The sequence below is a fragment of the Apteryx rowi genome, unplaced genomic scaffold, assembly GCF_003343035.1.
Source record: "Apteryx rowi isolate R43461 unplaced genomic scaffold, aptRow1 scaffold_400, whole genome shotgun sequence".
NCBI lineage: Eukaryota > Metazoa > Chordata > Aves > Apterygiformes > Apterygidae > Apteryx > Apteryx rowi.
In genome coordinates, this window is record NW_020450531.1 from 571,257 (window position 1) to 584,160 (window position 12,904).

At 41.2% G+C, this 12,904-nt stretch overlaps 1 protein-coding gene across 1 annotated transcript in view; it reads left to right on the top strand.

Annotated features, from left to right (window-relative positions):
• VOPP1 (VOPP1, WBP1/VOPP1 family member) overlaps nt 1–12,904 on the top strand; it is a 69,205-nt gene that overhangs the window by 41,456 nt on the left and 14,845 nt on the right. Inside the window, exon 2 of the mRNA XM_026075290.1 lies at nt 3,718–3,776. Coding sequence (XP_025931075.1) covers nt 3,718–3,776 — 59 coding nt within the window. The remainder of the gene's footprint in view (nt 1–3,717; nt 3,777–12,904) is intronic.

The window sequence follows — 12,904 nt, forward strand, 5'->3', positions numbered from 1 at the left end:
TTGCAGTTTCAATCTGTGGCAGGAAGCATGTCTCCTTTCTTAGAGAAACCTGAATGAGTTTAGAGGCCACAGAAGAGCACAGCTTGCAGTTCATGTTGCTGCACTCTGTCAAAGAAAACAGGCTACAGGAGAGATGTTGATTTAAAAAAAAATAGTCTCATGTGGTTTTTCTTTTTTTACGAATACCACAGTCTTAAGAAATGTTTTCAAGCATCTGGCTAAATCACATACCATGAATTCTCTAGAGATTACACATGCACACCCAATTAGACCTGCATCATTTATTTAAAAAATGAACATACTCCTGTATTTATTTATATTTTTAGCTGTGTCAGATTGATAAAGGATGTAGAAGAAGAAATTCTGTATCAAAAATGCGGAGAGATGTTCTTTTAGAAAAGTTAAAAGCATCAGCAGGGCCATAACTAAGCTTAGTTTAAGAACCATAAACCACTTTTTGCTATTAGTGAATGGGTAAATAGCTTTTTAAGACATGGACAAACACTTATTAAAAATTCTTTGGGGGTATAGTCTGCCTTCATACAGGAGCTAGCAGAGTGGACACCAGCCCTGATATCAGAGGTCCTTTTGTATCACAATAATATGAATAGTCTTCCCTTTCCTTGTTTCTTTAGGTCCTTTTGTATCACAGTAATATGAATAATCTTCCCTTTCTTTGTTTCTGCTTTGTGGACTGAAGTGAGTTGCTGCCAATTGAGGTTTCTTAGCTAACTTGAGAGCTTAAATCTGAATTATCTCAAACAACTGCAAGGACACAATCCTTGAGGTGAGGATCAAAACGGAATGCTGCTAGAATACTTTCCCTTGCGCACTTGTATGACTCTGCACCAGCTTTACTAAGAGGCCAGCGTACTCACTCAGAAGAAGAATTTGGGTCTTGGCGAGAGACAGATGATCGTAGTCTGCTTCAAAGGATGTGTGTGGGATGGGAAAAACTAATCCATGTCCTAGCTACCCTGTTCATCTCTCTGGTATCTGAGTACTAAAGAGATTTAAATCCTCGGAGGCTAGGGTATTCTCTCCTCCTGCTTATCAGTGAATTCCTGTGAGGTCTGTTAACCAGCAATACAGACTATGGTTTGTAACCTTCTGTTTTATGTCAAGGTTTACTCAAATAATGTTGCTATGGAGATCAGTAGGAGTTTTAACTAAGCAAGGACTGTAACACTTTGTCCTGTGTATGTAAATCTTTCTGATATGTAGTGTGTATCATACTCTGCTGTGCTGCTTACATTTGAGGTCTACTTGTTTGTTTGCCTGATTCCTACATAGGAGAGCTGAACAACTTCCATGCATTATTCATAATAGTGTGATATTAAAAAACATCAGAATCGCAATTGGCACCTACTGTGCTAGGTCCCATGTAAAGACAAAGCCCTGTCCTGAAGAATTTTTAGAGTACGTATCTAAGCCCTGTAAGCTAGAAGGAAGCTTGTTATTAGCAAAACTTTCCTAGGCTGGAGTCTTTGTCATGGTAGCAGTAAGTGTATGTGGCTGTCTGAAACAGAGAGGTCAAAATAATTTAAGAGGCAGAAACAGAAATTTTACAACTTGGAAAGGAGGAAGAACCTTCTCCGTTCATTTTAGAACTTCTAAAGTGGATTAAGATATGGGGACGAGGGCAAGCAGAACAAATACTAAATATAAATGTCTCCTTTACATGGGTAAGTAATGGATATGCAGGCTCCATGTACTCCAAAACATTGCTGGGAAAGTATCAATTAAAACACTTGAGACGGACAAAGGCTGAAAGGGTGTTAAGATAAACAGTGGATCGTATTGGTCCAGAAGCAGGAAGAAAAACATATACCAGCATACACCCCAAGCTGAATTCTGCAATGAGACTTTCCAAGGGGTTGACCTGCAAACAGTGGCATTTTAGCCAGGGCCTGCTGATTCACAGTCCTCAAAGGCAAAGAGCTCAAGTGTTTTTTCACTAAATCAGCAGTGTAAACACTGGATTTACAAGAGTGCTGTGTTTGCAAAGTAGCACTGAGAGAAACTCCTCCCATTTCTAATTTCAGATTAGAAGGAAATGGCATGCTCATGAACAGATTCAGATGGAAAGTTTAAGAACTTGGAAGCTTTGAAGGAAGAAAAAAAAAAAAAGAGGGGAATAGGGCAAATGTGGAGATTAATATTTGGAGAACAATCACTTGCTCCAGCAGAAGTTATGGAGCCCTCCTGCGTGTGCTGCTTTAATAGTGGCATCAGTTTTAGAAGGAAATGAGGCTTCCACTATTTTTATCCTAAGGAAAAAGCTGCAATCCTTTCAACAGCACCTAAAGCTTGTGCAGCTTGAAGGCTGCTGTGAGCCCTTGTCATATGATTAGTGGAAAGGTCTGATCACATGCATCAAAAGTCTCTCTTCTTCTCTTCCTCCTCCCCCACCTCCTGCTCTAGTCTTAACAATTTAATCCATAGCAGTTTGTCTTCATGGGCTGTAATTGATCTGTCTGTGATTTAGCTCATCAGATGCTCATTAAAGAACTTGCAGCCTTTGCTATTCATGAGGACTGAGAGTTGGAGATCTAAAAACGCTTTGTCTTTGTCTTAACTGGATTCATTTAGTATTCTGGGATTCAGGGAGGTTAATAAACTTATATGAGCTATTATTTAAAGGTGAGCTGCCAAGAGAACATGAAGGATGATCCAAGCGCTGCGGATGTGCTGAGCGCTCTCTGACATTGGATGTCAGGTGTGAGCAGCAGAGACAATTGTTGTTAAAACTACAGCAAGAGATTCCTTGCCGCTCTGTGGAAGAGGTCCCAGAATGCCCTGTCTCTGCATGATCAGATAATACAGCTTGCAGTGGAGCTGCTGAAGCTATGTCTGTAATGAAGACAGTATTTTATGCTAGGGATGTCAGCAGAATATGCAGAAATATTGTGTGTATTATATATACAGTTTGCGCTTGACATCTGGTTTTCCTTTTTAAGCATCAGTATTGTTCTTGGTCGATGTCTGTACTCTGGCAGTGCCTGTAATAATGTGCATTTCCCACATTGCCTGCACACACGCAGAGAAAATGCCTGTCACCATCCTTTAAAAAGGATATACTGACAGTCTGCAAAAGAGAACAATACTACTGGGCTGCAGAAAGCAGTTTCCTTTCCCAAGTGCTTTAATGAACACTTGAAGCAGTTCCAGGCTGTAGGAGAATGAGATGCTGTCTTAACGTGGGTTCTCTGTTTTGTTCCTTTCCAAGCCTGACTCTGTGCATCAGAGAATTCCGTAAAGATGAATAATTCCTTGCAAATAACGAATTAATTGCACAGGCATGTGTCTAGTGTTGTCTAACTGGGGATGCCTTGGAGTTTAAGTGACTATAACCACAATGGACTCTTAAGTTCCCCATATTCTTGAGATTCTTTTAAGACTCCAGGTCTGCCAGGAAATATATGCAATTGGATCCTGTGTCTTTGCAGAGCCTAGTGAACTATGGTTGTGTATTGTGTGAATCTATGGGGCCCCACAGACAGAGCCCTGAGTGAAGCATCTGAACCCTAACAGGGCACGTTACAGTTCAAGTTAACTAATTTCTCAGTTGTTTGTGTTTTAAATTTGTGAAGTCTTTGGGAATAGAGATCTTTTCTAATTGCTCAAAGTTACAGTACTTATAAATACTCAAAAGCTTGTGTTTATAATCACACGTTGTCCTATAAATATTAATACCATTTTTTTCTTTCTTTGTAGTGTACAGAGGCCAAAAAGCATTGCTGGTACTTTGAAGGATTATATCCTACATATTATATGTAAGTAGTCATCACTTTCCTTTGTGTTTTCAAGTGATGATTAGATTCTCTTGACTTTTAGTGTTATTCTTTCACTAATTATACTTTTTCCCATCTTTTGGGAAGTGTCCATTTTTTTCCCCTTTTCCCTATTGTGAAAAAGAAAAAGGTATACAGACTCATTTCCCCACCATTTCAGGCTGCTGCTTTTCCTGTTGAAAACAAAATGTAAAATCTTAAAAATGGTTCTTATTTCAGAACGCTGGAAGGAAACACAGGCAGAACTGTGTGAGGAGACAGTTCTCCCTTTGTTTTGAACAAGGGCAGGTAGGCAGGCAGAATACCAAGAATGCTTTGAAAATAAGTTTGTCCCTGTGGTAATACTGTTGTTTAATTTAGGGAGTTGAGATGATTTGTTATCCATGGCATGGCTGTCCTTTTGATGAGTGGCATTTACATTCACATCAGGATTGGATGTGAACCTAATGTCAACGAGTTGTAGGTGCATGATTGAGGCTCTTTCTGAATTGCAGTTTTCTCTGACTTAAATTGCCCAGAGCAACAACAAAGAGGTGGGGGAAATGTGTGGGTGGGAGGAATTGTTCCCATGGATTTGGAGTTAGATGTGGTAAACTTCATTCCTGGACTGTACAACTTAATACAGTGACAGATATACATGTATTAATTTAAGGAGAGAAAAAAAAAGGGGGGATGGAGGAATAGGTAGCAGCAACAGGTCATCTGTTTCCTGAGCAAAATCTTCATTGCTTAAGGATTGGAAATTACTGTAATCCTTATGTTGCCCAAGAACCTCCCTCCCATTTCTTCTCCGCCTCCACTTCATCTGCCCGAAACAGGAGAGAAATGGTAGAGACAAAAAGCAGCCAGGAAGCTAGGCAAGAAACAAAGCTTACTGAAAGAATGAACCACTTACTGTGTGGTTTAATCATCCGTGCTCCAGAATATGAACTGGTTAGGAAGTGTTTATGCCTAGAACTTACTATCTTTTTACCAGGTGACTAAAATGTTGAGAATTACTCATAAACGGTTGGCCAGAACAGATGGGTGAATTTAAATAAGTTAATTTTTTTGCATACTAATGACAACAGGACTTTGATTCCACCTACATTTTATTTTATTTTGCTGCAGTGTGGGAAAGGAGCTGGGATGTTATGAAAATCCTGCTGTACCTTGACATTCAGGAGCGTATTATTCATCATCACCTTGGTGTTCTGCTTATGTTTCTGCCCACACACTTTTGCAGCCAACGTTTGTCTCCCTTGTTAACACAAAAAGGTAGCTATTTGGATTTTGGGTGTTAGCTCAGACTCTTCATACCACAGGTAAATAAATACACAGCAAGTCCTGCAAAAGCAACAGGTACAAAGAGGAGGCTCACTGTCTGCAGTAGATCTGACACAAAGTTGCTTTCTGATTGGTTTCCTTTTGGTTACTAGTTTATTGCTTTTCTTTGTGTGCTGAAATGGATTATTCTGTAGAAAAGCAGTGTGTTTATTTTCCAGTCCATCAGAGAGGTTAACTGGAAGTGCACACAGCTCTGGACATTGAAAGTTGTGCATTACACTGAGAATTGGGAGAGTAGCAATAGTGCTGATGGGCCGTTGTTAAGAAAAAATTGCTTGGTTTGGGAGAGTTTGTTTTAACGTGGAGGGAAAACTGGTATACATTGACTATATCAGGTCAACCAGAAGACCATTGCTAGTGATTGTGTTGGTATGATAGTTACTACAGTACCGTTATCCAAGACATTGCATAAATGCATAGCAATTGCCAGTCTGCTGGACAGTCTAGGTCAATGGAAGAAGGAAGGCGCATGGGATGTGGTGTATGTGCTCAATGATTATTGTAGTGCTCATGTCATGTTAATGCTGTTATTATTATTACAATTGTGAGTTTTAAGTGGGAAAGAAGAAACACTAAAGAAAGGCAATAAGGATTTGGCGAGGATAAAGCTTAGAGGGTAGGCGATGTATGAGAGTAGGAGGGGTTACAAGTGAAGAAAAGTGGAAGGGAGGGGAGGGAGGGTATTTGAGCCTGTAAGAGCTCAGTACATCTAAAGGGGGACTGAGCCAAAACTGTAGGAAGATCATTGATATCTGCAGTGTCTGGAGTTTCCCGCTGTGCTACTTCTGCAATTTCAGTTCCCTTTGGTTAGGACCCCTAGCTGGTTCCTACCTGCACTGTCTCTTCACACCTGTATGGCAGAGGAGAGGCACAAAACAGGTCTGAATGTCTTCTAGGGTGAAGGTCTAGGTCATTGACAAGCCAGTCCAGGAGTTTGCAGTTGTCCTGCTTCTCTCTTCCTCTATCCTAGTCCCATCACTTTGGCACTTGTCTGACCATTCACTGAATTAATTCAACTTGCTATCCCACAGAAAGTTGTTCATTTTAGCACATTCAAGTCAGAGTGTTGAATCGGCACGATACAGTTTTTGGTGAGCGCAAGCACTGGTGAAATGGGAGGGAGGGAGTAACATGCATATTGTGGGGGAGGAGAGAGGCATGAATAGGATCTCCTCCATTAGCATATGGTTAGATGTTAAATCATCTGAAGGCATAATATGCAACTTCAGCCTAAGAGCGCCTCCTCTTTGCAAATCTAGATCTGGAATGTGCTGTAGTGAACGGGCTATATTTTGTCCTGTCACTTCCTGGAGCAGCAAGTCCACAAGAAGCAAATACATTTAGTCACTCAAGTACATAATAGATTCCATTCCATTTTTACTGGTTTTCTAACAGGATTTTTTTCCACCCCATTAATATATGTAGTCTGGCCTTTGGTCTTGAAACCCTCCTGGCAGACTATTATAAAACTTTGCAATCCTTCTTAATGATCCTCCCTGTGATTTCAGTCCCAGGCTGACAGTATGCACACTCTTGGAAACGCTTTGTTTTATAATGAATAGATTGGCATGTCAGTCCGGGAACATGAAGTGCTGTGTCTATTCACAGATACAGTGTGGCACACACAGAGCGAGGCCTCCCTGGACTGGCATGTCCATATGCTTTATCTTTTCTGATTAGGCACCTCCTCCTAGAAGGTGTTGTGTAATAGCTGATTCTCTTTAAATTGCCCAAAGTAACATAAACTTAACCTGGACTGTCACATAAAATCTGTATTACCTTTTATCAAAAGTTTAAAGGCAGAATAGCTGAGCTAATCTTTCCTGTAAAGGATCTACTGCAGCTACCCGGAGACAGAGATAAGACTGTGTCTGCTAATCAAGAGGAGCATGGGATAAGAAATCAGTGTGCTAAAATAAGTGTTCTGGAAATTCAGCTAGATTGGGGGACAGCATTTTCAGGGAAAGGACTGTTCCTTTTTATGTAACTTGATTGTCTTAGTTTTTGATTCAATGTGTCTTTTACTGTAACTATTTTAAAAAGAAAAAGTTGTTAGACATGTTGCTCAATACTTTCTTAAAATGTGTTGGTTATGCTTCCTATACTAACAGCTAAGGCAAAGACTGGAGATCTCTGTCATTATGGAAGTGATCATATCTTTCCCTGTCCAAGTGATTATACAGCTTTTTCTATTTTTCTAGTGGACATAACTGTTCTAGCCTTCATAAATCAGCAGTAAGCTTTGGTTTAATTCGTGCATGTTTCCTCTAAGTATAATTCTATTTCTTAAGGCTAGACTAAGGAACTGATCATTTTCCTAACTTTCTACCTCTGCCTTGTTAATCCTTTAACTTAAGATGCAGTATATTTCATCATGACATCATGAAAGCTTGCTGTGAGTTTGAGACACATTACTGTTCCACTGTTCATACAGAAAATTGCTAAGAGTGTTCTTAAATTATTTCACCAACCAGACCAATCACTTCTCCATGTGCTGGTTTTCTGAGTCACGTGATATTGTCAGTCTGCTACTTTACTCCTGCTTCAGCAAAGCACTTATTTTTCTGTGGCCTGGGAAAACAAGCAAACAAAATTAAATTGAGGAAGGAATTAGTCACTGGGTTCTAATTCTCCTCCTTTGGAAAAGCAGAGAGTCAGGTTATCCCTGACTTTTCTTAAAGAGTTAGATCATACTTTTCCTTGTATAGATACAAAGAAAGCAGTTCAGAATTAAAGCTGTCTGTACAGACTTGGTTCTGATCCTCTACAAGGATCATTGTTCTACCCTTATTTAAATAAACCAGCCCAGTCTTATTCTAGATTGATCTGAAGTGCTGACAGTTGGTAGCGGGACAGTCAGGGTAATTCTCTTACCTGCTACAGAGAATAATGACACAGAACACAGTGAATATGTTAGACTGCAAAACCTTCTCCTAAGTATACAGATGACAGGGGCATTTAAGAAAGACTTTTATTGTTTTTTCAATTCTGAATTGGGAATGAATAGTAGATGGAAGGCTGCTTTACATTTTATTGATGGAGAGCATTTTGATTAGAATGATTGTGAATGTATCTTTTATTGCAGGGAGAAGTATGTTCCAGGGATGACTGACCAATCCCATAGGCCTTTTCTGTTTATTTTTCCCCTTGTTGTTAGCTACCATCACATCTGAGCATTTAATGAAGTGATAAATTCCAGATGCTAGAACCTGCATGTTTGTAATCCTCTCCTTTCCTCTCCAGACTCTGTGGCATGTTCTGTAAAGCAGCACAAATGTTTTGAGCATGAATGCTAAGTACTAAGGCAACACATATACTGCCGCTGATGTCCCTGGGTCACAGTGAAGGGATTGGCCTGGAGGGAGAAGGGAATTTTGATGTCATCCAGTATTTTATTAACATTATTTCAGATAATCCTATTGGGTTATGGTATATTGACATTTTTAATGATGTGATGCTCTAAAGAGAAGTAGTGAGAAAAAGAAAGTAACTGATGATAGAATCGGAGAGTAATTCAGATGGAAAGGGACTTCAGGAGGTCTGCAGTCTAACCTCCTGCTCAAAGCAGGGTCAGCTCTGGGGTCAGCCCAGATTGTTCAGGGCTTTATCCAGTTGGGTCTTGAAAACCTCCAAGGAAGGAGATGATGCTTSCCTGGGCAACCTGCTCCACTGTCTGACTATTCTCATGGTAGAAAAGTTTTTCCATTTATCGATTCAGAACTTCTTTTATGTCAGTTTATATGCATTCTCTGTCATCCTCCTATCCGGCACCACTGTGAACAGCTTGGCTCCATTTTCTCAATAACCTCCTCCTAGATACTGGCAGGCTGCTGTCAGGTCCCCTGAAGCTGTCTCTTCTCCAGACTGAGCAAGCCTTGTTCCTTCAGCTTCTCCTCACAGGGCAAGTCCTCCAGCCCCCAACCAACTTGGTGGCCCTCTGCTGTACTCACTCCAGCTTATCAATGTCTTTCCTTCTACTGAGGGCTCCAAAACCGGGGACACTRTTTTAGATGTGGTCCAACAAGAGCTCACTAAAGAGGGATAGTCACTTCCCTTGATCTACTGGCTATGCTTCTGTTGATACAACCCAGGATGCTGTTGGCCTTTATTGCTGCCATGGCATACTGCTGGTCCATGCTCAGCTTGCTGTTTACCAAGACCTGCAGGGCCTTTTCAGCAGAGCTGCTCCCCAGCCTWCAAGGGATTTTTCCTTCCCACATGCAAGACACTGCATTTGTCTGTGCTCAGTTTAATGAGGTTCCTGTCAGGCCATTCCTCCAACCCATATAGGCCCCTCTGAGTGGCAGCCCTGCCTGTGAGCTTATCGACTGGTCCTCCCCATTTGGTGCTATCTGCAAACTTGATGAGTGCTCTGTCATTACTTCCAGGTCATTGATAAAGATGTTAAACAGGACAGGTCCAGACTCCTGTGTTACTCTACTGGGTCTGCTGGCTTCCAGGTAGCATATGACCCATTAATTCCTGCCCTCTGAGCCCCACCATCCGACCATTTTTTTTCTGCCTGTCTACCTATCCAGACTGTAACGTCCTAACTTGGGCGTTAACTGTGGGAATACTATGGGAGAGAGTGTTGAAAGCCAGGCTAAAGCTGAATTAAATGACATCCAATGTTCTCCTGCTTGTCCGCAGACTTTATCATAGCAGGCTATCAGGTTCGTCAGGCATGATTTATGCTTGGTAAACCCATGCCAGATGTTCCCAGTAACTTTTGCTCCTTCATTTGCCCAAAAATGTATTTTAGGAGGGCTCGCTCCTTGATTTTTCTAGTGACCAATGTGAGTCTGACTGGCTTACAGTTCTCCAGATCATCCTTCTGACCTTTTTGGAAGATGGGTGCAACATTTGCCTTTCTCTGGTGACTGGGGGCCTCCTTCATCTCTGTGACTTTTCAGAGATGCTGAAAAGTGGCCTTGCTATGACACCAACCAGCTCTCATCACCGTTGGATGGAGCCCATCTGGTTCTTTGGACTTGTATTGGTTAAATTCTTGCAAGTAATCCATGACTGAGTCATCATCCTCTGCTGGTAATTTCCTCTCCTCCTTGAACCCCGCCTCTAAGCACAGAGGCTTGGGAGACTGCTGGTGAAAACYGAGGGAAAGAGGCATCGAGTATCTCGGCCTTATTTGTGTGCACTGTTACTAAATCACTCAGCCCACTCAGCAGCAGGTCAGCATTTTCCTTGTTTCTTTGCTACTGTTAGTGAAGCAGTAGAAACTCTTCTTATTCCCTTGATGTCTCTTGCAAGTGCCAGTTCTAGGTGAGCTTTCCTCACATCATCCCTTCCTGGGGGTGCCAGGTTTCTAAATTCTTCTTTTGCAGCCTGTTCCTGCTTTCACCTCCTGTGTACTGCCTTTTGCACTGGAGCTCAGTCATGGGTTCCGTGTTTAGGTATGCTGTTTCATGTTACTGATGTACTGTTATGTGAAAGACCTCCAGAAAGAAACATGGAAGCTTCTCTGGAAGAAAAAGTTATCATTGTGGCTGACAAATATATGAAGAACAGCAGAAAAATAGAGGAAAACAATCTTGTAATCTCTTATAAACCTTGTTTTCTGAAACAGGACTTGAATTAATGCTAAAAACATGTTCTGACAGAAGTGCTGTATTTTTAGGCTAATACGTTTCTACCATAGATAATAGTTTACTGAATGTAGCAGGCAGTTGCACATGTACTCGTCTGTTTTATGTTGCTTAAATCTGTGTGTTTTTCAGTTAGAATAATAACTGTAGAGTTAATCTAAAATAAAAGTTTTGAACTTGAAAATATTAGCAAAAATACATTCTTGCAGTACATTTGAACAGTCCATTGTTTTCCCTGTGTTGAAGAAGAATGCTAGTTGTATTCTATTTCTGGGCTTTTTAATGGTTTTTGAAATAGTTTTCATGAGTGAAAGGTTTTGTTTTTTGTGAGTTTTTTTTTTTTCCTCCTTCTCCCTCACCCTTCATTTTGACTCTGTGTATGGTCACTGATTAAATTTTGTTGTATTTATTGGGCGGTCATACTCATTTGAGTTTTGCATGTGAGCCCTTAATGAGATATTTGCTTGGTAGTCTGTCCATAACAATATTTTTGCATGTTACCAAGAACATGAAAAATGTTCCAGCTGAAAACAATAGAAAAGCATTTCTCTCTCATTGTTACTCAAGTAGCTTAGAAAACAGTTCTTTTGTCAAAGCATATGCAAGAGACTTGGAAAAACCCACAATCTAGGTATTGGGCTTGTTGCATTATGGGAGTTACTTTATGTGCTCCGCATCCTGTTATGTTTACTGCTTTTAATTAAGTTGGCTTTCCTGATGATACACTTAGCTTTCCAATTACAATTACAACTGCATGAAATGTCAGCAGGTGTGTGCTTAGGGCAGTAATCTAGCTGTTGATTTATCCTTCCATTTGATTTGAAACCAGCATGGGAGGGAGAGAGGACCCGGTGTAATAGTTTTGCATGATTCCAGATCTTTTGAGTGCCTGGCACAGTGCAAAAACAGAGACCTGGATTCAGGCCAGGGCCACCAATTTAGCTGCAAGCAGCTACAGGAAGGGCTTGTTTGCATTTGTAGTTCAACTCAAGAACATAAGTGTAGAGTTTGTATCTTGAAAGAAGACAACAGTAATTATCAAGACCATCTGTATAAAAAGGCAACAAAAAACCTTCGCTTAATCTTGTATGGTCTTAAACCATAATGGTACAAAATATCATGAATAGCTTCGATGTTCTATGCTATTAAGGTGGTATATTCATTATTTTAAGTAAGAGACTGGATTCCCTTGATGTTGATGGATCTGTTGATGTTGTAGTCCTTACTCTTGTGAACACCAAACTGTTAAACATCTGTCCACCCAGCTGAATTTTCTCCCATGGATCAGGTTCCTCGGTGCCATATGCACAGTCCAGGGAGAGCTAGGCTACCAAATTAACAGGCATCTGAACTTGCTAAGAGTGAATCCTGAGAGGGGAGAAGGGTTTAAGATCGCAACCTTTGCAGTGGATCAAGCAGACGATTGACCTAATTTTAGCTTTGAAGCTCTGAGCTATTTCTCAGAGTTGGGGGCTGGCCAGGCATAGGCAGCTTATTCTGAAAATTGAGAGGCAGGAGGAAAAGGGGGCAGCCTCTCTCATTTGGTGAAGTACTCCTCTGGGAGATGAGCACCTGGTGTCAGTTCCTTCTCTGCCTGCTGAATGATGAGCAGAAAACGCAGGCCAGACATCTCATTTCCGGAAGGTGCAGTAACCACAGTGGTGGCTTGTCATGAGTGAGCCTCACTTTTTCCTGTTGGAGCTGTTGGACTTGAAATATTCATCAGAGCGTTGACTCTTCCACATCCTGGGCAAGAATCCTAATGCAAGGCTGAGGAGCAGTTTCTTCTGTCTTCCTGTTAGTGGGACAGGAAGGTTTGTACCTGGTCTGAGCTCCAGTGAACTGCAACAGGGAGCACTTGCTCCCTTCTTGGATAGGGAGACCTTGAAAGAATGGTCTGCAAGACTTGGTGGCACCTAAATTTTGGCCTTTAGTACCTGCATCCTCCTCTGTGTTTGGTCCTGTGGTGGCTTGGCGAAGAAAAAATTTGCTGCGCATTAGCGTGTTAAATGCAGGCAGATGGCAATTTCATGGACACCCATCGCCCCCTGCCAGCAGACTGCTCATAATCTCCCAAGGCAGATAAACTATTAGATGCAGTAGGACTGCTCACCCACTGGGAGCAGTTTGAGATACGAAGAACTAATGGTGTGTTTAATAAGGAGCCTGATGGTTAACTAG